This window comes from Cavia porcellus, unplaced genomic scaffold, assembly GCF_034190915.1.
Source record: "Cavia porcellus strain 051 isolate PalLab524CR breed Dunkin Hartley unplaced genomic scaffold, mCavPor4.1 scaffold_9, whole genome shotgun sequence".
Taxonomy (NCBI): domain Eukaryota; kingdom Metazoa; phylum Chordata; class Mammalia; order Rodentia; family Caviidae; genus Cavia; species Cavia porcellus.
The window spans coordinates 10,564,975-10,592,083 of NW_026947492.1; the positions used below are offsets into that span (position 1 = coordinate 10,564,975).

Below are 27,109 nucleotides of genomic sequence, written 5' to 3' on the forward strand. Positions count from 1 at the left end.
TCAAGATTTCAGGGAAAGTGCATTATTGTCCCCTTAATGCTAAAAAAAATCATGGAAGAGATTGGATTTGGTTCCTGCTTCCCCAGAATAAAGTAGCACCAAAGAATTCTAAGCAGTTCCCTGTTCAGTGATGATCCAACTTTTCTACGTGCAAGCTTAAAATGACTCAGCCTCCTTGTCTTAGTTTGAGGACCTTTGAGACTACTGTAATGAAATGTGTCCATTTGGGGCTCCTTCAGAGAAAGGAAATGAAAGGATAACTTCACCAGTGATTAAGAAAATCCCTGAGTGGGTTCAACCCTCAGCACCAAAGCAAAACAAAACAAAACAAACCCAGTGGTAGGGGATGGTTCTGTCTAAATAAGAGAGATGATACGAAGATTATGTCATTTAATTTTAATAGTCTTATGAAGTCCCCATTAATAACCTTGTTTTTTCATATCAAGAAACTGAGACATAATGAACTGAGGGTCCTAATTCAAGATTTTATAGCTAAAATCATTGGACCTACAAATCAAGCCCAGATTTGGGAATCTGGGTTCATGTTAGCTCCATTACAATAGTGGTTTGCAATGAGACATCTTTAGGGAAAGACTAAGGTAGTAAACCAGAAATAATTTATGAGCTTACAGAAATGACTAAAATTGGCCTGGGGTGGTAGAGAAAAAGAAAAAGAAGAAAGAAAAGAAATGGGCAAAATTTGGAGCTCCTTTTTAAAAGTTTTCTTCTGTCACTTAGGAAAATTTTTAAATGTGTGTACTTTTATTAGATTGACGAACATCAAGAATGTTAGAAAAAAATCCTTTCAGGAAGGGTGTGAGGAAAAGAAATTCAAAATTGCTGATAGAAGAGCTAATTAATTAGTACAGTCTTTACTGAGAACAACTTAATAATACTATTAAAATTACAAATATACATACCTTTTGACTCAGCGATTGCACTTCTAGAAATCTGTACAAGTATATTTGCACGTGTGCAAAATGATGTTTGTTCAAGGTTGCGCACTGCAACATTTGAAATTCTTGAACTGAAAATAACTTACGTGTCCACCAGAACAGAACTGGTTAAACTACAGACAGCCCCAAGAATAATGAAACTGCCAATAGGAATGGTCTCCAAGTTATAGCAAGTTAAATAATGGGGATCCAGGACATAGGTTTGATGTACTTTCATTTATGGAAAAATGTCTAAGGCTACTTGCTTGGGCAGGCACAGACTAGCCCTGGAAGATTTCTGCAACAAACTGCTAACATTTGCCTCCACAAAAGGATAAGAAAGCGAGGGTAGTAACACATGCTTGTAATCTCAGCATTCTTAGAGGCTGAGGCAGGAGGGCTGCAAGTTTGAGCTCAACTTGGGCAACCTGGCAGGTTAGTTAGATCCTGTCTCAGAATAAAAAATGAAAAAGTAAGTATGTAACTCTGTGAGAAGGCTCTAGATTCAATCTCCAGTACCAACCAACCAACCTACCTACCTAAGTAAGATACGACTGGGAACAAGGGAAGGGTGGTTCAGAACCAGTGGAGTGAAAACTTTAATTCCTTTAACATTTTAATCGCATGAAAATCTTATTAAGTAAATGAAAATTAAAACAAAACCATGTAAAGCGCCTTATGAGTAAGGCATAGAATTTTATTGATTATTGATTGATTGTACTGAAGATTAAACCCAAGGCCTCATATATGCTAAGCAAATACTCTACTACCAAAATGTCTTATGATCATCAATTGGTTAATGGATATTGGTGTCAGACCCTAGTGAGTTTTGATCCCGCCACCTACTCAAGGCTCGTTTTGCCCACCTGTACAATGAACAGTGTAGGACTGGTGAGTGTTAACGCACATAAAAATATTAAGCCTCATAGGAAGCACTCATAAGTGTTAATGGTTATTACAATTTCTGTTCCTAAACCTCTAACAATAAACCAAACTCTGGTTTTCCCTAGCTTTTTTTTTTTTTTTTTTTTTGACTAATAAGTAACAAACTAAACAATTTCTCCAGTTTTTCGGCCAGAGGCTTGAATCTTAACAGTCTTCAAAGACATTCTTCCTTATTGCTGCTGCCAGTCAACCTGCAGACCTCCCACCTGTGCTAAATGAAGTGCGCTTGAAGTGGCAAGATTACTCAGAACCCAGCCATATATGTTTTCTCAAGGGTGGAGGGCCGGAAGAAATCCTGTTGACACAGTTACATAAAGCCTGTCACTCGGTCCCCTGCCTACTACCTCTGTAGACCGTTATGCATATTAAAGAAGGGGGGCGGCAAATACAAAAGAAAAATAAGCGAGAGCAGAGGGAGAGGGCGAGGGAGAGAGAGAAGGAGGGAGGGAGGGAGAGAACAAATCAGGACGCTTGAGGGAATCCACGTGGTCGCCAAGCTGTAACTGATCAGAGCAGTTACACTAAAGCAAACGCCCCACAATCCCAATGCTAAATATATTGCAATGGAGAAATCATCCACAATGGGGTGCCTAAGTCTTTAGCAGAGTCTTGGGGCTGCCGTTTAATATCCTCCCGAAGCTCCCATCCGTTTTGCACCTAGTAAACCATGAGATGTAACAACGAAATCTGGTTCTGTGTGTGCGCTGTGAGAGTGCGCTTTGCAAACCATCTGGGCCCCATCCTGCGCGGTTGGAACGAACATCGATCCAGGACGAGTTCGGGGAGTTGGGGCTTGCCTGTGTCTCCTCCCTTCCTTGCCCCCCTCCACCTCCCACACCATCGTTCTTCAGGCACAAATGTTTCGCAGTTGGAAGGACGTAGGTTTTCAGCACCAAGAGGCCGTGGACCTTCTCTGGAGGCGTGCAATGCTCCACCAGAGAGCCAGAGCTGATTGCAACCTGCTCACTACGACCCTCCCCCTCCTCCCCAAATTTGCCGCCCCGGGCTGTAATATTATAAGCAGCGAGTTGTACCGGTGCGGGAGTCCAGGAAGGCTGCGTGACCTTCCAGCGAACTCCACTTCGGTTGGGGGGGGGGCGGGGATGGAGGCCTCCCCGGGGCCTGCAGGCTGTGCATCGATCCCCCAGCCTCAGCCAACGCAAGTTCTCCAGGCACAACCCCCCCCCCCCTTTCGGCTTTCCCAGCCTAGCTGGCTTCTAGAGCCTCGCTAGAGACACCCTCCTCTCTTTCCCGCAATAAAGTAAACCCGGTGGATATTCATCGCCCGCCCTATCCACCTTTTCCCTTCCCCCTCCCCCCTCCGTTTGCAAACCCCGCGCACAGAGCTCGCCGCCGGCGGGAGCGGGCCCCTTCCACCCAGTGTATCATAATGCCCAACGCTCTCCTCCTCCCCCTCTCTTAATCAGAAACGTGCTCACGAGCCGCCCCCCTGCGTGCATATATTAGGGTCTGCTTTGCATGCAGCGGCAGGCTGGGACCAGAGGAAGAAGGGCGGGGGTGCTTTTGCCCGCCTCTTCCCTCCAGGCCCCGTTAGCTACCCAGCTTCAGCTTCGTTGTAGCACCGCGTCATTAGCGGAGCACGGCGTGGCCCCGGTGCCCAGGCAGGAGAAACAACGCAACTCCGTAGAAGGGCACCAAAGCCAGAAGCTCCTCGGCCCCAACTGCACTGTAGGGCGAGGGTGGCCGTAGAGCTCAGTCTCGAAGCGTGTGCATTCTGGAGAGAGCTCCAGCGTGAAGATGGGAGGGGCTCCTTTTTATTTTTTAAAACGCGTTCACTGAGGGCCCCTCCATTTTGCATAACCTGGGCAACGCTCCTGTTTTGCATGTAATACAATAAGGGCTCTTTTATTCTAGAAGCGTTGAAGTCGGGCTAGCCCCTCTCGTATCTGCGTCCCGAGGCGGCGAAGGCTCACTCCTCCCGGGCCCAGCAGCCGCGCCGTACTGGAGCTGCTTTCCAGGGCGGTTTGATTCCCAGCGCGTCCCGGGAACGTGTGTAATCCGCCTCTCGGCTCTTCAGGCTGCAGGCGGCCCGGCTCCCTCCGCCTCCATCCTCCCAGTAGTCCTCGCCCCCTCCCCCTCTCCCCGGAACCCGCGCTAGTCTCGGGGCTCTCGGGCTTCCTTCCCCCCTCCTTTTCCCTAGCAATGCCGCTCCCGGAGGGCGGGGCACACAGTTATCCAGGTTGCGGGGCGGGCGGGCGGGCAGGAGGCGGCGGCCCGGGTCTCGGCATGGAGTAGCCCTGGCCAGGCGTCGGAGGCGGAGGCCCGAGGCCCGTATACAGATTTCGGGGCGGACGGGCGCGGCCCGGCGCTCGGCCTAGCGGCTGAAAGTGAGGGCCGCGGGGCGGCGCCGAGCGCGTTACACAGGTTCCGGGGCCCGCGGGTCCCCCCCTCCGCCTCCCCGCCCCCCTGTGTTGTCGCCTCTCCCTCTCGCTGCTTCACTTCACGGGGCGAACATGGCGCACAGCTGTCGGTGGCGCTTCCCCGCCCGACCCGGGACCACCGGGGGCGGCGGCGGCGGGGGGCGCCGGGGCCTAGGGGGCGCCCCGCGGCAACGCGTCCCGGCCCTGCTGCTTCCCCCCGGGCCCCCGGCCGGCGGGGGCGGCCCCGGGGCGCCCCCCTCCCCCCCGGCTGTGGCGGCCGCGGCGGCGGCGGGAAGCAGCGGGGCTGGGGTTCCAGGGGGAGCGGCCGCCGCCTCAGCAGCCTCTTCGTCGTCCGCCTCGTCCTCGTCTTCGTCATCGTCCGCAGCCTCCTCAGGGCCGGCCTTGCTCCGGGTGGGCCCGGGCTTCGACGCGGCGCTGCAGGTCTCGGCCGCCATCGGCACCAACCTGCGCCGGTTCCGGGCCGTGTTTGGGGAGAGCGGCGGGGGAGGCGGCAGCGGAGAGGTAAGGGGGCGAGGAACCCCAAAGCCCGGGGTCTCGACCCTCTGCGACCCCTTCCCCTCCCCCATCCGGGATTGAGCAGCATCCCAATTCTGGAACTGTTCTGGGGTCTCCGACCCGGGGCAAATGGCCCTTCCATCTTGGGACCCCATACGGGGCTGCGGACCCTCGGGCGCCCCACCCAGGGGTTTGGCCCCATCTGGCTCTGGGCGCTCGGCTTCCCCTGCCTTTCCTTGCCCGGACCCTTCCCCAAATCCCCTGGCACGGACTCCCTTGCCCGGTTTCCTATCCCGGGACTGAACCCCTCCTCCTTTTCACAGATTACCTCATCCGAGCAAGATTCCTCCCTCCCTCCCTGCTAGAGACCTGATCCCGCCACATCCCCGCCTCCCTTTCTGGGCAGATGTGTTACTCCTAGGGCAGTTTTCCTGTCGGGCATCTCTACGGTCGTGGCCTCATCCAGGGCCACGTTCTCCTAAGCCTGGAGGATCTGCACCCCTCCCCACCCCTGGCTTCAGCAAACCTTCAAACCCTGGCCCCATCCCTGGCGGAGCCTTACCCTGCCAGCCACTCCCCCTTCTTTCACCGCCACCTCCAGCCCTGGCCCACCTGAGCAGACAGGTCCTCCCCCCAGCTCCACCCCTGCCCTCGGGGACAGCTCCTTTCCTCCACCCATCCTGCCCTCTCCTCCTTTGCTCCAAAGATAACGGTGCTCTCCTCAGCAGCATCTCTTCTCCCATCTTCCAGGGCTGCGGTTTCTAGCTAGCCTGCTGGCAGCAGTGAATTACTATACCTTCACTCCACCTTTCCCTCCTTTAGATGAGTGGCATCGCTGAGAAGTAGTTCAGTGTCCCCTAGGCTTCCAGAAGAGCAGCTTTCCAGCACTCCCTTGGGGAGGAGCAAGCTTTGCCCCCTGGGGAAAGGGGCCCCTGTGAGGGGAGGTGTTTGTGGGGGGACTTGGGCAGCGTCCTCCCGGGGGAAGCAGCTGTGCTTCTACCCCACCCACTGGGCCCGAGAGCTAGCAGCCTCCAGCCCGAGCTCCCTCCCACCTTTTTCTTTTTCTCATTTCATTATTGATCCACCTTTTCTCAGGCTAATCCTGGGGTTTGGAAGAGGTAGGGGGAGCCGGCTGAAGTGAGGAGAGCAGATAAGGGACAGTTTTAATTTAGTGTGGTTGCTTTGGTTTGGAAGGAAGAGGAGGATTCAGAAGCAAAGTTATCCTTAGAAGGAGGAGTTACCTCTCCGATTCTTTTTAAGGGCACCGAAGGAGGATGAAGGGTTAAAGTTTTGTTCCTTTCCCGTTATCACCGGAGGGAGGAGAACGAGGATGCTTTCCTAAGCATTATGCAGCCTCCTTCAGTAAAAAGGAAAGTTGCCCTGGGAGGGGAAGTTGGGTTCAGGTTCAGCCAGTGGCTTGCGCATTTGTTTTCCATTGGATGCAGAAGGGGGAGTCTGAGTCGCAGGAGAGAGGGGAGAATGGGGTGGGGGTGCTAGGAGGAGGAAGAGCAGCTGCCAGGGGCCAGAGCACAGGGGTAGGGGGTTGCCGCTCTGGAGTGCTCTTGATTGAAACAGAAAGGGAAAGATAACCAGCCGTTTCCTGCGTGCTCTGCCGTTGGTGCACACAAAATATCCTGGGCAAACCCCTTGTCACCTTTTTGCCCCACACCCCTTTACATTTACCAAAAGATCCTGGGAAGATGGGGAGGGAGGAGATCACAGGGACCCTGGCCTCTCCTTTCAAGAAGCTAGCGTTTTTTAGTTGTTAGTCTTCTGCTTTCTTTTTAAATCCTTTCTAAGGCAGCTTGATCAGGAGACTAACAACCCGCCTTCTGACAGAGCGAGGAGGACATGATGGGGGCGTGTTCCTTGCTGTGTAGCTGGCTGCCGCGTCCTCTTTCCCTGCCTCTCTGCTCTATCTCCACCTCCTTTCCCAGCCTTCAGAAGGCAGCTGCAGTCAGCAGGGTTGTTTGAGACTATTTATTGGTTGCTGTAGATTATTATTTTTTTTGAAAGGCCAATTCTGTATTTTTTAAGCTAACAACACAGATCCCATGTAGTTGGAGAACCAAAGGCCTCATACATGACAAAAAGACTGAACCGTTCAGGTTACTTGCATGGAGTTGGTGCTTAAATGTGAGTTGATTTTGCTTTTTTAAAAGATACAGCAGCAAAATAAATAAAAGAATAGACTTACTGACATTTCATTTACCTGCTTATTTTCAAAATTGAGACTTGCCTGGTTATATGTAGAATTTTAGCCCCATATGTATTTGAATGTAATAAGAAAGTCTCCATTAGGGGAAGTTAGTCTGTTTTAAGGGGATCCTAAGAAGCATTTTCTTTTCATTTAGCATGCTTAGTACTTTGTATTGAAGGACCAAGTGTTTACATTCTAAATGCTTTTATCAGATACTAAAAAGCAAAGTTTTATGCTGATAGCTTCCAAATGTAGCTTTTCAAGAGACTGGTTAGAGAGACACCTGGATTCAGGGACCTAATGTCTGGGCACCAGAATATTATGTCTGTTGGTCTTTGACAAATTACCTTTAAAGTTTTTATCAAGTACTGTCATTTTCTTACCTACTTGTATCATGAAATGATTGTATACTAGTGTTTTGTTTAACAATATAGTGTATAAACTATACACTATAACTAATTCTGAACTAGTTATTTCAAATGTGAGCATATTAGTAAGAGGGTTTTTTTCCCTTTCAAACTTTTTCCTGAGCAGTAATTACTGTGCTATTATGAGAAGAGTGGTGACTGCTTACATTGAGCTTCAGTGTTTTCTCTGAATTGGGCTTGAATGAACTGTTGGCAATTTTCTATATGGTAGCTTGAAGCAATCCGGGAGGAGTTGCTGGTATGCGTTGTTACTGCTAAATCAGGGTGGTGATCTCCTTGGTGTAGAAACCAAGTATTTTGTTATATGGTCTTACAAATCAGTGATAAAAGTTCCAAAAGAAAGGTTTAGGACATAGTTCCAGACTTCTAAAAAGTGTGTCTCAGACTTACGCATAGCTTTGTATCAGGTCTTGCCTGGGTTCATGGAGAAAGGTTTATAGGACCTAAAATGATTCTAACCTCTTGAAATTATGGTTTACTTTAAATGAGTAAGGACTAGTGGTTGCCCATAACATAACCTAAGTTAATACTTCTAAACCTCCGGATCACTTCCCTGTTGGGACACTTAGGAGACTTGTCCTTCCCTGCCATTGATTCCTAACCTTATTTGAATTGAATATGTGTCTCCTGACCAAAGTGTTAGAATGGGATTATTATAAAAATACATAGGTGTTGCAGATCTCTTATTTGTGATTTCCATATTACAATTAGGAAGTGGAATTGAAGTTATATTTTATTGTGCACTATAAAAAATCATGAAGGTCCATTTCTTCCTTTTCTCTTCCCTTTTTTCCATAATGTCAGTGCCCCATTTTTTGAGGATTGTCTCAGGTACTATCTCTACGCCATGCTCCTGTACTTTAAATAAAGCCTGCCAGCATCTTTTCTGTTAGTTAGAATTGGGGCTGTCTTAAGATAAACTCCAGAATTAGTTTCTTTATGAGCAACTAGTCTTTATTAGTGCGATTATTCAGTTACCTTCCCTTCCACCTCTCAAAATGTGTAAAGCAAAATTTTCATCCTGATCATAACATAACAGACTTTAATTAGATATAAATTGAAACTGAACTACAGTGTTGGTGTGTATTTGTCTTCATTTAAAATTGCAGTTCCTGTGGACTGAAGCAGGCTTTGTGGGGTGGGCTTAGAAAAGATGATAGTCTGTAGCTGGAATGTAGTTATACACTGTCTGTGGTTTTGGGTTTTTTGTTTTCCCTATTTTTTGATGGGAAGGATATTAACCAGACTTACGAACCAAGAGTAAGCATTGTTCCTTCATTGCCTACATAGCTGATCCTGAGTTTGACAAGGAAAATGAAGCTAAGACACAGTGGAGTGAATGTCAGTGAGCGCAGGCTCTCATTTTAACTCTGTCACTGACTGTTAGAAGAACTTGGGCAATTCACTTGCAACCTTAATTTTTTTCTCCAATGGGAACTGAACTCAAAGCTGTATGCATGCTTGCTATACCCTTGGCCCTTTGTATTTCTTGGTTTGTTTTATTTATTTTTGGTATCAGGGATCAAACTCGCTCTTGCCAGGTTGGCACTTATGCTACTGAGCTAAATCCCTGGCCGTGTATTTCTTGTTTTGGGACAGTGTCTCACTGAAAATGTCCAGGCTGGTCTCAAACTTGGAATCTTCCTCCTTCAGCTTCCCAAATAGCCAAGATTACAGGCATGTGCCACCTTGCCCAGCTACTTTAAATTTCTGATCTGTAAAGTGAAAAGCCTCCACTCAATCATGAATCATTTTTGTTCCATTATTTTGATTCTTCTGTATTATTTTAATTTTTTGGCCAGGTCAAAATTTCTGAGTTTATTTTAAGAATGAGTGTCAGTGACTCTGTTTGGTGATTTTTTAATATCAGATTGTAAATTTGGTCATTTAACTGTTCCTAATACTATTAGAAAACTTCATGGGCAATCCATTAGGGATGCCTCTTGTCTCGCAGGAGATATTCCTATTCCCCATTCTTTTTTTGCAGTAAATTTTCCTACTCTTAAGAAAAAAAATTTCACCTTGGGAAATTTTCATTCTGTGGAAAAAATAGAACAACTTCATCAAAGTTGACTGATTGAGTGCTGGGAATATAGCTCGGAGGCATAGCACCTGTCTGGCAAGCACAAGGTCCTGAGTTCAATTCCCAGTACCAAAAATCAATGAAACAAAAATAAAAAACAACAAAAACTGTTGACTGATTCATTTATCAGTGAAATGAAAATAATTTTAGTTTTTAAGAGACAGGTTCTCCATATGTTGCCCAGCTGGCCTTTAATTTCTAGGCTTAAGAGATTGTCCTGTTTTAGCCTCCCTAGTTGCTGGGACTATGTACACATGGCATGCCTAGCTTTAAGATAAAACAGTTCTGAGACTTGGTAGAACCTCAGATGCTAGATGGTGTTTAAAGGCCCTTGAGTTTGTCTAAATTTGTTTTCTTTGTTGTGGATTCCTGCTTTCCAAAAATGAAGTTATTTTCAGTCTTGGTGGTCTATTCTTTCGTATTAGCTTTTAAATGAAAAAGGGAAATCTAGTAGATCAGTGTATTTATAAATTCAAAATGATGGTACTTTGCTGGAAGTAGTTGTTAATATGTTTGGAAATGAAGACCTTTGGGGTATACTGAGCATTAGAAATGCAGATTTTACAACATTTCTTCATCTCTCCTTGAAAATCACATGACATGTACCGTCTTTGCCTTCTGTGTAATTGACTTAAGATACATGCTCCTGGAGAAAATTATTCACAAAGTAGTGATTCATATTTTGATGGGACATTAACAGAAAATACTCCATTTTTACTTAATTCTCACCTCTTTGCTTTACCTTGAACGGACTGTGGCTGGGGAGGCGGGCGGCTCAGTGCTTTGCTTGCTCAGAGGCATAACAGACTGTAGTGCCTCTGTCTTTTGGAGACTTGCTGTGTGTTTTAATTGTAGGTCTCCTAATTAAGATCTCTTTGAGCCTGCCCACATTCCACTAGTCTTGGCACAGAACTTCAGCTTCCTTCTAACACTTAACTGACTGCCTTCAAGCTGGCCTTTTGTGAATATCTTGTCTTCATTCTTCTTCTGCCAAGGTGCAGAGTCCAGTGGCATGGACCTTTGACAAAGCGGGAAGCTTTGTGATTATTTCTTCTTTGGGAGGGACTTATTCAGGGGTTGTTGGGATGAGACCTTCCTTTGTTTGCATATGTTATTTTCAGGAATTAAGGAAGGTTAAATTACTAATGAGCCTGGCATGATGCACCTACATTTTAATCAGATTCTTAACCCCGTAGGCACTAGTAGGAAAGGAGATACTAAAGAGTTCACTTACTTGGATCTTATCTAAACTGGTTTATGCAGCTTGAGAAATTCAATTTTATCATGGAGTAAATCACATACGTGTGATATTTTTGTACCAGTAAATTGTAAAGACAATCAAATGGAATTATTGATTGCTTTGAAGTTGTATCAGATTTTTTTTTTCACTACCAGAGTCAGTATGGAAATTGTATCAGATTTTGAAAATGAATGAAAGTTAGCTTTGTGATTTGAGTGAACTTTTTTGACTATGGAAGACTTCAGAGTGTTTTAGAAATTGTTGAGCTAATTAAGAATAGCAGAGGAGCTAGTATTTGTTGAAAAGATCAGGAATTGATTAGGTTTCTTGAATAATTTGACAGTAAGAATAATTTCTCTGGGAAGATAGTCTGATTTTAATTTCCATTATGTTAGTGCTCAAAATCTAGCATATCCTTTGGTAGATATGTTTGTGACATTCAAGAGGAACTGAGAGTTTTTTATGAGAAAAAGGAATCTTAAATCCTTCACCTGGACCCAGATGTTTCATTGATCATATCAGTATGAGGTCGACAGACAAAGGACTATTTTTTGTTGTTGTCATTTCATTGGTTGTGAAGAAGGCTAAAAGAAGGAAGTACAGGATCTTTTATGGCATGCGTTAAAACTGGAGGCCTGCTCTCTTATACCTGAGTGGGTGGTTTTATGGCCTAATTCTCTAATTACTGCCATTTATGACAGTGTGGATGCTACTGGCCCTGTGGCTGAGGTAGATTATGCTGGGGATAGGGAGAGAAAAGGGGTCCTTTTGTTAGCCTTTTCACTTTCCCCTCAATAAGGTCTCTGAGAAAGCCATGAGGAAATGCATAGACCCTTGGACTGAGAGAATGACTTCCCATAAAATGGTTCTTTATGTTTTTAAAAAGGATGAGCTGCTTTTCTTGACCTATCCAAAGAAATCCATACCAGCACTGTTAAATATTTCAATAGCTTTTTACCTTGTCAGGTTACACACCAGAGGAAGCCAGCCATGCACTGAAGCCACTGCTGAGCATTTGCTTCTTTAAAGACCAGGACACTGGAAAGAAGAATTTTGTTGTGTAATTTATAATTGTTGTAAATGATTCAAAGCCCCGGGTAGGTTTTGAGCAAAACCTATTAGAGACCAAGCTTGGTAAAACAACTTGAATATACTACCCTTGTGAGTTTTAGTTTTAACCAAACAGTTAACACTATGAATATAAAAGTTAATTGGCAGGTTTTTGTACATTGTATGAAAATTCCCCTTTCATTGAAATGAGTGGTTGTTTTTCTATTTGACGAGTAGACTGAAGGGATTTCCCAGGTATATTACCTTTAATGGTTGCTATAACCAGATCATATTTGCTACCATTGGATAGAATCTATTCCTCTGGCATTTATTTCAGCAATTGGAGTTTCTTTGATGTGTCTAATCTATTTTCTTGCATTTCTGGTTGTGATTGTTAGAATATTTGGATGCACATGTTTTGATGTGTTTTACCAGCAAGAACTGTGAACCTTTTACATGTGAACTGTTTGTCCATGTTTTGTTGAAGCATTGTTGTCTCATTCTTATTTTACAGCATCAAAGTAATTGTGGCCTTTTGTCTTCAATTAGGAGAGTCATATGCCTTGTGAGAAGTGTTTTTGGAGAAAATTTTTTCATTAGTCTCTTCTTTGAACTTATTTCTAAAAGCTGGGGAGAAATTAATCACACATGTATAATAAATATCTTGCTCCTAAAGGAATGAATACCTATTTGTTCATTTGAGTATTGATTAATTTTGAGATCAAACACGACATTGTTCCTAGATTATTGCCTTTAACTGTAAACTATAAAATGTGAGTAACATCTCTAAGCTTAGTTACTGAGGAAATTCTTTTGTATCCCTGGCTAGGACTTTTTATTAATGCCTATCTAAATACCTTTAGCAAGGAAAGGGAGAATGTCATAATCTAATCTGGAATAATGTGAGATAGTACAGCACTGCAGTTAAATGTGCTAAAACTAGGGGTTCTGATTTGCACTAAGTTCAAATCTTAGTTTAACCATTGTTAGCTGAATGACCTTGAAAAGTTTCTTAACTTCTCCATGCCTCAGTTTATTCATTTGTTTGTTGTTGTTTTCCAGAAAGGAGATAACTGTGTAGTTCAGGTAGACCTTGAACTCAATGTGTAGCCCAGGCTGGCCTCAAATTCCCAGTGATTTTCCTGCCTCAGCTTCCCAAGTGCTGAGATTACAGGAGTATGCCACCATACCTAGCCTCTCTTCATTTGGAAATGAGGGGTAATTATGCTTCATAGGATTATTTTGAGGCATAATTGAGGCTGTGTGTACAAAGCAATTAGTACTTTGCCTGTCACATGGGAAGTCCTAATTAATATTAGAACTGAAAAATTGAAGGTTTTTTCTTTAAGCAAATAACTGATTATTATATTGCATTATACATGTACACGTATATGTACATGTAACTACTTGAGTTCTGTAACTTTTCTCTATCACTGGTATTATATATCTTGTCTGTAGATTTTCTTTTTTTGAGATGAGGGCTTGCTGTGTAGCTCGGGGTAGCCTTGAACTTCCTAAGGGCTATATCCATCTTGGTAACAGTTAGTAGCCCTTAATGTTGAACTAAAATGTAATTAGAGATAAAACAGGGAGAAGAAAAAGCCAGTAAGTAGGCAGGATTCCAAGAAATACATGTCTCTGAGTCGTGTAATTGCTCAGCCAATACAGCTACTATAAGGTCGCTTTTCTTGGTCACTAGTACTAGATCCATTTTGACTGTGAGGCTCCTAAAGGCTCTTGGCCCCCAGGTCCAGATCCATTAGTCTATACTTGGTAACTATTTGACATTTGTTCTCAGGTTTCAACTTGGGTAGAGTAAGTGTTGGTCTACAGAGATAAATGTAATTAACAATTTAATTATAGAAGAAATGCTGAGTTGTATTATAAATTCTGGAGGTCAGACTTTGTGAAATAAAAGTAAGCACAAATAGAGTGGTCAGAAGCAGATTTAAGTTTAACTAGTAGAAGACAGTGTGCTTAAAAAAGAGAGATACAGTTTTTAGTACCTCTTTAAAACAGAGCAATTTGCAAGGGTACTTAACATACTGTGTTTTATAGTTAAACTGAGGCACAGATAATTTAAATAGGTTTTCTTAAGTCATGGTTAGAAAGTGGCTGAGCTAGGATTCAAATCCTAATCTGCCTCTGCTTGAAAGTTCATTCTTGCTGTTTGTGGTAAAGATCTTTAAGTCTTTCTTCTTCCTACCAATGGATTTCTCAGTCTTACCTGTTATACTGTTACAGTGTTTCTTTCATCTGTCCCCACTTTTCAGTTCTAGTTTAAATTTTCATTACCTTTGCATGGATTATTGTGGTAATCTCTTCACTTGCCTCCCACCTTTGTTGTTATTCGACAGTGTTGCGACAGTGTTGCGGGTGGTTTTCCTATAGATCTGATTATGTCACTGTTTTCCTAAAACCATTTGATTTCTCACTAATATAGGATTTAAGCTTCTTAGCCCTTCATATTCTAGTTGGCCTACATTTCTGCTTTTGAGCCTCATCTCCTGATTCTGGGGTATGCCTACATTAGACAGCTGAAAAGTAGGTGTTCTGTGCAGTCTTTGTGGACCAGCCTTTCTGTATTTGCTAACCCTCTCCTTTACCTTAGAGTCAATCCCTTTTTGCCTTGTGTCTGGCTAATTTATCCTCAGTGTCTCAACTCAGAGTCTCACATTCCAGCTTCCCATCAAGCTTTTACAGGTACCACTACTGCTTGAAACTCAATGGCTGTTTTCTACTTTCTTATTGTACTTTATTCCTTATCCTCCAGAACTTACCCTGGGCTTTCTTTGGTTGTGAATACTTTTAAATGTGTCTTTTCCCCATTAATTTGTAACTCCATTGACCATAGGCCATTTTAAGTCCTCCTGTTACTTACAGTTGGTGACTTTTCATAAAAAAGGTGATTAGTGGTTCTTTGTTGAATTGAAATCTTGATGTCTGTACAAGTTCTAGGAACACTTTGCAAGGACTTATATAAGGCAGGAGAACTTGTACAATTTTGAATTTTTTTTTTTTTAATCGGTACTGGGGATCAAACTCATGACCGCCTGCTTGCAAGGCAGGTGCTTATGCCGTTGAGCTAAATCTCCAGCTCTATTTTGAATAATTTTTAGGAAGCAATTTAAATACATCAGAGAAAAGTCTTAAGAGCTATTTTAGGTCATTTTTGAAAAGGTACTGATTGGGTTTTGAAAGTGATGTTCAGGTAACCTGATGGGATGGCATTATATTTTATGTAGATAATACTTAGCACTGGTCATCCCCTTACTTGAATGTTGTTTCCAGTTCTAGAGTCCTCAACTTAAAAGAGATGAGACCTTGGAGATGGTTCTGAAGTGACTCAAAAGCTGGTTGGTTATTTGATTGGAACTCAGTCTGTGAGGAAAGGCTGAGAGAATGCAAGGCAACTTACAGCTCTTCAGAAACTGAGTGGATCTGTTATTAGGGATGGTAACCATCTGTCTGCTGTCTGCACTGATACTTAAAAAAGAGAAAATAGATTTAAATCGAAGCCAGAGATAGTCGTATAGAGAATTTAACTACTAATGATGGTTGTCATTCTAGTGGCAGTAAAAGGTTACCAAAATAATCTTATCATCTTCTCTGTAAATGAACTTTATTTCTTTGGAGGTGGGTTTTCAAAATACAGTCCTGGCTACATAAGTAGAAGATGACCTCTGAAGCTGTCTTCTCCTTCTATGAATCAGTAAATGCAGTCTTACACAGTCTCTTGAGGATATGGATGGTGCTTTATACTCTTTAATAATCTCCAGGGATTCCTATCATCTCATTGATTCCCCAAGAAGTATTTGCTCTGAATTGTCAATTTATGGCAATAGTTATTAGTTGTAAGCGTCCAAAGCAATGTTTTTATGAAAGTGATTTTGTAGTGATTTTTCTTTTTAGGGGGTGCCAGGAGTCAAATTCAGAACCTTACTCTTGCCACAGAGATGCTGCACCATTGAGCTAAATTCCGACCTTTTTAGTGTTTTTTTTTTAAGGAGAATAAAAATGTTGTTAAATAAAACCAAGCAAGAATCTTATTTCTCTTCTTCCCCTTCTTATACCTTCTCCCTTCCTCTCCCTTTCCCTTTTTCTATCTCTCTGTCTTTGTCTCTCTCAGTGTTATTGAGATAAGGACTCACTATATAGTCTAGGCTGAACTCAAACTTGAGATACCCCTGCCTCAGCTTTTTGAGTGCTGGGGTTATAGCCATATGCCACTATGCCCAGCTAAGACAGAAGTTGTTTTTTTTTTTTTTTTCCGTCTTTTTCCTTTTTATCGGTACCGGGGATTGAACTCACAACTGCCTGCTTGCAAGGCAGGTGCTTATGCTGCTGAGCTAAATCCCCAGCCCCTTAGACAGAAGTTTTAAGCATCAAGAAAAGCCAGGGGCAACAGTGGATGTGGTCTTTTTTTTTTTTTTTTTTTGTCTTTTTTCTTTTTATCAGTACCGAGTATCGAACTCACGACCGCCTGCTTGCAAGGCAGGCGCTTATGCCCTGAGCTAAATCCCCAGCCCCAGTGGATGTGGTCTTAATGTAGGAAACAGGGAGCTGGGCATGGTGTAGGCCTATAATCCCGGCACTGAAAAGGTTGCTACAAGTTCACAGCCAGCCTGGGCTACACAGTGAAAGCTCCCTGTCTCAAAAATCAAAATGAACAAAAATATTTTTATATGTGAAAGAAAGAAGCATTTCGGCTTTTATCCTTTGTTAAGGTTATCGCCACTTGTAGATGGATTATAAGGGTTTGCAAGTTGTTTCCAGTCCAACATAAATTTGCTTCGTGTGAGTTAGTCTTATAAAAGCCTCTGACCCTTGGGTTTTGAGGCTGTAAAGGGCTTGAATTACTCAGAATGAAACCTTTTTAGATATGTTGGGTTGCAGAAAGCATTTCCTGTAGAGTCAGAATGAAAACTGTGAATTGGGATTATTCATGCAGATTACCAAAAGTCTGGGCAGAGTTGATATTGAGCTTTCTTGCCAACAGTTTTCTTGCCAACTTTTAGCTCCATAATCTTGGTTAGGTTATTGATGTATTAAGGCATTTGAGTTTAGTGTTAGAATTGTATATAAATTCCTTCTTTTAGATAAATTAATACTAAATTCACTTAAGGTTAGTTGCACATGCTGAATATTTTCTGTTTCATAAAGTAAGTAATGTCTACTTTCAGCTCATCATTTCATGCAGTGACTGGACTTCTTGGGTGATGCCACGTTGTTGCAGGAATTCTGCAAGTGGTGACAAAGTGAAGGGCAGATGAGCTCAAATTGTAAAATTGACTGTCATTTGTACAAGTGCACATTTAAAAAGCTGGAGAATATATAAAAAACAATAGTTCTTTTTATGATTTCATGAGAGTCTCTACTTGTTGGAGCAATAAAAAAAATACCAGGGATTTAAAAGAAAAAAAAAAGATAGTTCCATGTTCCAACAAATATGGCCTTCTCGGTGATGGGAAACTTCAAAATATGTGGTAGTCAGAAGACACCAGTTGATTTTTTTTCTTGGGTGTGGGAGGATATCTGAAATTGAACTCAGGACTTTGCGCTTGCCCGGCAAGTGCTGTACCACTGAGCTATATCCACAACCCACCTGTTTTGTTTTGTTTTGGTACTGAGGATTGAACTCACAACTTTGCACTTGCCAGGCCGGCACTTATGCCACTGAGCTAAATCCCCAGCCCAAAATTCCATCTTTTTTTTGGTACTGGGGATTGAACTTGCAACCTCACGCTTGCCAGGCAGGTGCTCATTCTGCTGAGCTAAATCCCTGGCTTTGTTTTGTTTTTTTTAATAGGATCTTACTGTATACTGCAGGCTGGCCTCAGACAAGCAGCGATCTTCTTACCTTAGCCTCCCTAGGGCTGGGATTACAGACTTGTGCCAGCACAGCCTAGCTTTAAAAATACTAACAACATGAAATTGCCCGCCAAAACCATGGTATCTCAGTTCACAAACACTTTTGCTTGCAAGCAATTTGGTTCACAAACAGAAGCATTTGGCAGAGTTTTGCTTTTATCTGTAAACTGTATTGGGTAATAGAGACAACCAAATGTGGCCACCTTTTTCAAAGATATAACAAATTGAGTTTATGAACCGAGGTCCCCCATTATTTGAATATTCCTGAAAAAATGACTGATCAACATTGTGCTGGCAGGCTTGGCAGCCTTGTCATTTTGCCACTCTTTTCGATCTGGCTTTACATGCTCCTTCGCAAAACTCACGATGGCGCTGTTTACCTCTAGAGGGAAGGAAGTTGTGGCTTCCTCTGGTTAACCCCATTTGGTGTGGGTCACCCAGCGGCCCCTCTTCCCAGAAGGAAAGATGCAGCTTGACTTTTACACCACTCTGAGAACGACAAGTTGGCAGAGAAGAACTGAAATTTTGTCGTAGAAACTTGTAGTGAATGAAGATGTGGCTTAAAACGAAGTTGGTTCTTGTTTAATTTTGTCCAGCAGTGTCATACAGATCTGGTCATTTTGTGGTACTTTACTATTAGAAAAGCATGAACCCTGAGATTGTGATGATCAGCTTCTTTATCCACAGTATGTCAGTGAGGTGAGCTTATGATTTCTTTTTCTGCATATGGATAAACCAGTTCAGAGTTAGAAACTGAGGAATCTAGAAATATACCTCTGCACAGTAATTTGAGACATGGCCAAGGATCTGAATAGCTCTGAAGTAGTGTGCTGTGTCGTGTTTTGAAGGACAGAGGAGCTGCTTTTGAGTGCCTGTCTGTCAAAGCAGTATGGTTAGAATTCACCTGTGTCCTTTGCTTAGCTGTTCTGAGCATTTTGCTTTTGTTGACATGGAGTGGACATGAGGGCCACTGCCTCTTTTTCGGATTACAAAGTGAGCAAGTACTGTTTGTGTCTCTTGGGTGACAGTTCTTAGGTAATATTGGATCAAAACTTTTTTTGGTCTTGAATGGATGAAAATTTTACCTTCTGTTGTTATTAACAACAGTGTATTTGGGGCTGGAGATTTACTCAGCGGCATAAGCGCCTGCCTTGCAAGCAGGCAGTTGTGAGTTCGATCCCTGGTACCGATAAAAAAGAAAAAGACAAAAAAAAAAAAAAAAAAAAGAACAGTGTATTTATCTTTGTACTCATTAATCCTAGGTGACCTTTTTGTGTTAACATTTCTCAACATCAGGCAGAAATAATATTAAAGCAGTTTCATTGTCCTCTTCTATTACACATTTAAATAACCACTGCTCTCTTTGGTGCAGCAGTGACCACGGAGAATTGGCCCTTGCCCTTGCCTGATAGTGAGCTCACTGTGTATGTGTATACTGTGTGTGTGTTCAGATGGGTACATAGATATATGTAGGTAGATAGGTAGAGATCTGTATCTGCCTATCTGTTTAATATTTGCCATACTGGAGATTGAACCCAAAGCCTCCTACTGCACAAACAAGTGCCGTACCACAGAGCTATATCCTCAGGCCCTTTGTTGTTGCTACCATCCTGAGAATTGAACTCAGGGCTTTCTCACTGAAGCATATCCTAAGCCCTTTTTAATTTTTGAGATAAGGTTATTAGTTTGCAAAATTTCCCAGACGGGGCTTGAACTTGTAACTCTCCTGCCTAAGCTTCACAGAGTGCTAAGATTACAGTTGTAGGGGGCTGGGGATTTAGCTCAGCAGCATAAGCGCCTGCCTTGGAAACAGGCAGTCGTGAGTTCCATCCCTGGTACCAATAAAAATGAAAAAGACCAAAAAAAAAAAAAAAAAAGATTACAGTTGCACATCACCACGTCCAGCCTTCTGTGTACATTTCTTTACTCATTGCCTTTCAGTAACCACCTTAGCTTAAGAAGTTTTCCTCAATTTGTGTGTATTTAGCTATACTTGACTATATTTTTCCCTTTACTGATTCAGTAGCGTTCTTTTTATATTGTACTTTTTAAAGTTAGTTACAGATGTCACTACATTTTGTACTTATACTGAAAAAGTACCTGCAAAGAGGAAATCACAAATATAGCATTCTACAAAATAAGAAATGTAGAGAGATTAGAAAATCTACTCCATTTTTCAAAAAATATCTTTTGTGGACCAGGTAGATGATTAAGTGAAAGGGCTTTAGATTATCCAAGCTCTTCTTCCTCACATGGAACTTTTTTCCTCTCATGGAGCTTACATTTCTTTTTAATAAGCTCAGCTTAAATCAGCATTACACATAATAAAATAATTTTAATTAAAAATTTAAGAACTAATATTGACCAGTTCAGTAAGAAAAAGTAAATTAATATAAGTCCTGCAATTATAGTACCATACTTGGTTTTTGTTTGTTTGTTTTTTGGTTTTTTTTGAGGCAGAAACAGTCTATTGGGCTCAGAGCAGGAGGCTATGGGTCTTGAGGACCTCTGTGAATTTGCAGAATATCTTCATGTTCTTTTCAGCCTGTTTCCGTAGCCTGATCCTCTTCTTCTTTGGGTAGTGGATCTTGGCCTTCTCCTTCCTCTTCCCCTGCAGGGTGACTGTCACCACTTGGTACTTCCAGCAGACCTCATGAGCTTCAGCTTCAGCTTCGGCTTCAGGCGCACCATCCTCTTTTTCTTGTCATAGGGCTGCAGGATCCAGTCGAACACTTTGAGGAGGTCCAGAGCGACCCGGCCTCGCTTGATCTTGTGGGGCAGCATCCCTCGAGGCAGAGGGACGCAGGCTCCACAGAGGGGCTCACAGGACGCCCGCTCTCCTCCAGGGCCAGCTCAGCGGCCTCTGATAGCCTCTGATGGTAGTGCGTGTGGAGTCTTCTCATGGTCGGGAAACTTGAACATGAGTGGGAGGCATCCTCATCATCAGCCACATGATACCATAGTTTGTAAGATACTTTGAAAGTTGGTAATGCGAGGGTCTTGGGGATTTAGCTCAGCAGCATAAGCGCCTGCCTTGCAAGCAGGCCATCGTGAGTTCGATCCTTGGTACCGATAAAAACGAAAAAGACAAAAAAAAAAAAAGTTGGTAAGGCGAAGGTTGAAGCTTTCAGAGCTAAAATAACAGAATTGTTCTTGGGAGCAGTTCAATTGTTAGTTTCATTTACTGATGTGCTGATTCTTGAGAGTCTATTGTATAGATTCAAGTGTAAAAATGAAGAGACTTTCAAATACAAAACACTAATATTTTTTGCCTTCTTGTTAAAAGAAGACTTAAATACTACCATGTCTTTTGTCGTATTCTACAGTCAAAGAACGGGCCCCTCTCCTGGGTAAGGCTAACTTCTCCATTTGAGCTCTGGATTCCATCTCTCACACGTACTCAGGATTGTACCTGCAGTTAGTTTCTCTCTTGCACCTGGGTTAGTTCCATCATATTAAATGATCTGTGTGAATATAATCCTTGTTTTAAAAAACTTTTCTGTCAGGTACGGTGACACATGTTTATAATCCCAGCAGTTGTTAACCTGAGCCAGGAGGATTGCCATGAGTTCAAGGCCAACCTAGAATAAATAGCAAGACACTGTCTCAGAAAATTAAATAAACAAATAAAATCTTAAAAGTCTTTGAACTCCATGTGTTTCTCTAGCTACTACGTGGTTCCTTGCTGCCTTTTACAACAAAACTTGCAAGTGCCATGTGTAATGCTGTCTTTCTTACGTCATTCTCGTCTCGGCTACTCGACCTGGGCTTTTATCTCCAGGACTTCAGTGAAACAGCTCTTCTAGACTGAATGATTTTTGTTTTTTTGAAACAGGGTCTTACTGCATTATTCAGGCTGGTCTTGAATTTGCTCTGTAGTACAACCTGTCCTCAAACTCATGGGACTTTTTCTTCAGCCTCCCGAGTCCTGGGATAGCAGATACGTGTCATCATGTCTGACAAGACTGAATAGATAATTCTTCAGCATTTGAACTATGCTGACCACTCTCTTTACGCGTTATTTTCTTGGATTCGGTAACACTATACTCCCCAGTTTTTAACTCACTGATTAAAGCCTGTTGGGCTTCCCACCTCTGCTGAACTCTCCCTTATGTCAGAATTCAGGGTGTACCTTCTCTATCTGCATGCTCTTCCTAGGCCAGTGGTAGCAAGCCTATGACACAGATGCTGCAGCAGGCTTTTTTTTTTTGTACTGGGAATTGAACTCACGACCTCATACTTGCCAGGCAGGCACTCATGCCGCTGAGCTAAATCCCCAGCCCCAGAGTTTCAGGCTTCTATAACCAACTTTCTATTGAACAGTTTTACTTGATAGTAAAAATAAGCACGGCTAGTATTTACTAGGTGTTTATTGTGGGTCAGACTGTATTCTGAGCACTCTAGTCTCGTGACACCTTCTGAGGTGTCACTACTATTTCCAGTTACAGGCAAGGAAATAGATATTCACTGAAACGCTCGGATATCCAATGGATATCATTTATCATGTGCAAAAAGTCCTGATTTCTCTCCTAAACTTTTACCATTCCCAGTCTCTGATTGGGAATAATTCTAGCAGAAGCCATTTGCTCAGACCTAAAATTTCATACAACATATCTTTGATGAATGTTTTTGTATTCACTCTAAATGTAAGCCATCAGTAAATTCTGTCTGCATTACACCTAAAATGTACCCTAACTTCCAACTGCCCCTCACCTCCACCCCAAATCGCAGACTGACTTATCCATTACAGTCTCTCGGCTGGACTGCTCACCTCCTTGCTGTGTTCTTCCCTTTCCAGAGTTTGTTCTTCACACAGAAACTATGCGCTCCCGTTTCGGATCGTATTATTTCTTTATATTAAACCTGTCACTACTGCTAGAATAATTCCAGATTCTTACTGTGGCTGACCAAGCCATGCGTGAGCTGGCTTTGGCTCTTCATCACCATTGCTTCTCATTTTCATTCAGTCTGCTGTGGAGTCACGTTGACCTCTTTCTCCTCTTCCATATATGCTGTGCTTGTTGGTGTCTCTGGACTTTGATACTTCTTGTTGGGCTAGAATACTGTTCTGTCAAGGCCTTTGTATATCTGGCTTTTTTTTTTCTTTTACATCTGACCAACTTTAGCAAATTTTTCAGCAAAAGGCCAGATGATCTTTGTTGTTACAGTGCAAAAGCAACCATAGATAACACAAATGAATGGGGGTGGCTGTATGCCAATCACGCTTCATGTATGGACTCTGAATTTGAATTTCTGATTTTTTTCAATCATTTAAAAATAATAAAAATCATTATAATCTTAGCACATGGAGCAAGCAAAAAAAACAGGTCAGATTTGGCCATTAGTTTGCCAATCCTTGGTAACTGTCACCTCAGAGAAGCTTCTTCCTGTGACTGCCCTGAGTACCACCCCACAGCTAACCCCTGTTGATTCTTACTGCTTTAGTGTCTTTTTATTTCTTGTTTCCACCAGCTGGCAGGGATTTTGTAAGTTCTTCACCTTTGTATCTCTAGAATCTAAAACAGTACCTGGCCAGACATGGTGGGGTACCCCTGTAATTGCAACACTTAGGAGGCTGAGGAAGAAGTGTTGCTCTGAGTTCAAGACCAGCCTGTACTACATAGTAAGACCCTGTCTCAACAAAACAAAACGGTACCTGGTAATGTTCAGGTAATACTTGCTGAATGACTGAATGTCAGTCCTCTTTGAATTGTTGCTATGGGGTGTTATTTGGGTTTCCTTTTTTCATTCTCTCCTACTCTGATTCATTATATACTATCACTTCCAGAATATTTAAAGCACAATTATTAAATCTTTTCTATACTTGAGAATCAAGTGGTAGTGTCCTGCTGTTTACATTATCAGCCTTGGCCATACTGCCTTAAAATTAACGAAATTTTGATGCTTTGTCTTTCATGTTGGCCCTGCTGTGGCTTCCCCTGCGCAGCCAAATCAGGTTTTACTAATCCTTGCAACTGACTTTCTGTTTTTCTTTCCCCGTTTCCTGTTAGTGGGGTCTGAACTCAGAGTGCTGAGCTACATGTCCACTCGCCTTTTAATCTGATTTTGAGATAGGGTCTCACCAAGCTGCCCAGACTGACTGACCTTGAACTTGTGATCCTTCAGCATCAGTAGCCAGGACTGCAGATGGGTACCGCCATGCCCAGTCTTCTCCACAGTGTTTCTTACCACCTATTGCCTGTTACTGTCCTTGTGATTTCATTTTCTTCAGAGCCGCATTCTTAAAAACTTACGGATTCTGACCCTCTCTGAGACTGTTTCCTGACAGACGACACCTGCACGTACAAATTGCCTATGACTTCAGAGAAATTTCTAGTCTTACTCTTGCCCATGAATGTTTCTGCAGCTAAGTTCATGCTTAATCCCTTTTTCCTTTTCTTGAAAAGAGACTTTCCCTCCATTGTGCTTCCCCTTTTTGCTTTTTAGGATTTTTTAGGTGCTGCTTCTGTGCTGTGTTCTTCAGCATATAAACATAATCAGCTGCAAAAATAGTCCTTCCAGGCTGGTCCTTCCCTACCTTGTGCCCTATTTCTCCTTCCTCATATAGCTGAGTTTTCCGAAAGAGTAGCGTATGCTTATTTTCATTTTCTCACTTTCTAATCACACCGCAACTTACTATGCTTTGGTTCCTTCTGCCTCTTTAGCACTGCATTGAAATTGAACTTGGTGGGGCTGGGGATTTAGCTCACGGCATAAGCGCCTGCCTTACAAGTGTGTAGTTGTGAGTTTGATCCCAGGTACCGATAAAAATGAAAAAGACAAAAAAAAAAAAAAAAAATTGAACTTGGTAATGTCACCAGTAGTCCCCCAGTTTTGATATCTCACCATACAATTTCAGGCCTTTTGCAACCTGACTGCCCTTTGATACATACTCTTCTCTTGGTGTGTGGTCTCCTCCCTTGGTTTTGCTTCTGTACATTGCAGAGCTCTGCTCGCCACCTTCCTTTTTCCCATTAGTCTCTTTTGGATGATTGGATTTGAAGTGCAGTTTCAACATTCATTAAATCAAATGTATTTTCTTCATTGTATTTTGAGAGCTTGTTTGTTTTTGCTTTTGATTTGTGTCTTTTTTTTTTTTTTTTTTTTTTTTTTTTTTGTCTTTTTCATTTTTATCAGTACCAGGGATCGAACTCACGACCGCCTGCTTGCAAGGCAGGTGCTTATGCCGCTGAGCTAAATCCCCAGCCCTTGATTTGTGTCTTTTTGAGACAGGTTTTCACTATGCAGCGCAGGCTAGCCTTGAACACATAGTGATCCTCCTGCCTCACCTATCAAGTGCTGAAATTACAGCATGCTCAGCCTTGAGAGCTCGTTTGGAGGTTCTAGCAGCTCTTCATACACCCTTGTCAGAGGAAATGGTCCTCTTGTATCAGGGACGGTGGTTCCCTTGACTGAGCACAGTTCATTGTGTCCTATAGATAAAACTTGGGTAGACATTCCTAAGTCAGATGCCCAGTGTGATCTCACTTCCTGCTCATATAAATCAGTCTTGCTTGCATGTCCCCAGTCTCAGTAACTATCACCTATCAGCCTAAGCCAGACACCCCAAGTCTTCATCATTTTTTCTAGTCCCTTTAACTTTTAGTGTCAAAACCTTGTCTGTTTTGTCTCCTAAAGTCTGTGGAGTCTGTCCTTTTCGCTCAGTTCTGTTGCCACTGCAGTCATTTTATAACTCTTCTTCCTGCCTCGGGGTTTAAAGGCAATTTCTTCTCCACTGCTATCACTGTAATCTTTTGAAAGATTATGCTTCTCTCCTGCCTTCAGGATGAGGTCCGTACTTGTGGAAGATAAACTTCAAACTCATGAAAGCTCATGGCTTGTCCCCTACTGTCTCCCTTTGGCTTCTTTTCTGTATGGGTGACATAGGGCCTCCGCCACATGGAACTATTTGTAATTTCACTCTGTGCCATATATTTTTGTGCTTCTGTGCCCTTGTGTTAGTCTCTCTGTCTGCACCGTATTTATTTCCACTGCCCGCTTCATCATCCTTCAAAAGTTGATTCTCACCCTCTATAGTGGCTTTCCTGACCACTTCTCCTAGGCTGAGTTGGTTGCTTTTCTGCTGTGTTCCCAGTGAATTTCGTTGGTGGGTGTCTTCCTCCAGCATAGCTGACTACATATTCTACTCTGTTATTTTATTCATCTGCCTTGACAGACTGGAGACCTTTGAAGGCAGAAGCTGACTTTTATATCTGACTTCATTCCTTAACCCACATTTTTTGGTCTCATGTTTTTTAATGAATGAGTGAATGAAGGAATTGGTTTAGTTTCTCTTGCTCCCCTGCCTGTTTTTTTAGATTAAAAATTATTTTTAATTGACAAATGATAATTGTATATATTTGAGGGGTACATTGTCATGTTTTTATTTATGTGTATGTTATAGATTTGATCAAGCTAATAAACATTTATTGTCTAACTAGCTTAATTTTTTGATGTTGAAAATGTTAAAAAATATTTTTTTTTAGCAATTTAAAAATGTACATTATTATTAACAACACTCATCATGTAGTGGAATAGATCACTAAACCTCACTCCTCCCATCTGAAACTTTGTACTCCTTGATTAGCATCTCCCTTTTTACCCTCTTTTTCTCCTACCGAGGCTCTGGTAACCAGCTTTCTATTCTCTGTTTATATGAAATTGACTTTTAGATTCCACACTTGAGAGAGATTGCACAGTAGTTATCTTCCTCTGCCTAACTTATTTATTTATAATAATGTCCTCCATTCCCATCCACATTGATGATGGCAGAATGTTTTCCTTTTTAAGGCTGTATAAATTCCATTGAGAGCTATGATGAATGTGATCATTATGTCTATCTATAATTAATGTTTTTTCAAGACAGGGTCTCACTATGTAGTGCAAGCTGTCCTTGAATTTTCTTTTTCTTTTTTTTTACTTTATTTATTAATATTAAAGTCCTTGAATTTTCTTATGTAGCCCAGGTTGGCCTTGAACTTACGGGGTTACCCCTATTTTACTCTCCCTGTGCTGGGATTATAAGGATGTCATCCATGAATGGATTTAAATTGCTTCCATTTTGGGGCTATTTTGACTAGTGCTGAAATGAATCTTAAGAGTGCAGATCTCACTCCAGCATACCAATTTAAATTATTTTAGCCATATATTTGGGAGGAGGATTGCTGGATTATATGATAATTCTATTTTCAGTTTTTTGAGGAACCTCCATGATGTTTTCCAGTATGGTTGTGCTAATTTATGTTCCCACTCACTGTGCATAGAGGCTCCTTTTTTTTCCCCCACTCCTTCACCAATACTTGGTGTTGTTTATTTTTGGTAATGGCTGTTCTAATAGATGAACAGGTGTAAGGTGATATCTCATTGTAGTTTTAGTTTGGTCTTACGCAGTTTGTGTGTGGGGCGTGCAGGGATTAGACATGGTTTTGCACTGAGCTACATGCATCCTTATCCTGTTTTA

The 27,109-nt window shown here is 42.4% G+C and overlaps 1 protein-coding gene, 1 non-coding gene and 1 pseudogene across 9 annotated transcripts in view; 1 reads left to right on the top strand and 2 right to left on the bottom strand.

Annotated features, from left to right (window-relative positions):
* Positions 1–4,235: 4,235 nt before the first annotated feature.
* The window catches only part of Kmt2a (lysine methyltransferase 2A), an 84,967-nt gene continuing 62,093 nt past the window's right edge, over positions 4,236–27,109 (top strand). For 5 of the 8 annotated variants that reach the window (XM_063255862.1, XM_063255866.1, XM_063255864.1 and 2 more), the window contains exons 1-2: positions 4,236–4,783; positions 6,815–6,913. In XM_063255862.1, coding sequence (XP_063111932.1) covers positions 4,355–4,783; positions 6,815–6,913 — 528 coding nt within the window. In that variant the 5' untranslated portion in view covers positions 4,236–4,354. The remainder of the gene's footprint in view (positions 4,784–6,814; positions 6,914–27,109) is intronic. The other 3 variants (XM_063255867.1, XM_063255868.1, XM_063255865.1) reach the window with 2 other exon arrangements.
* Positions 20,126–20,552, bottom strand: LOC106028245 (putative ribosomal protein uL13-like; annotated as a pseudogene).
* LOC111757698 (small nucleolar RNA Z195/SNORD33/SNORD32 family) lies at positions 20,516–20,600 on the bottom strand. Its single transcript, XR_002791983.1, has one exon. It is a non-coding gene; the product is annotated as a small nucleolar RNA Z195/SNORD33/SNORD32 family (small nucleolar RNA).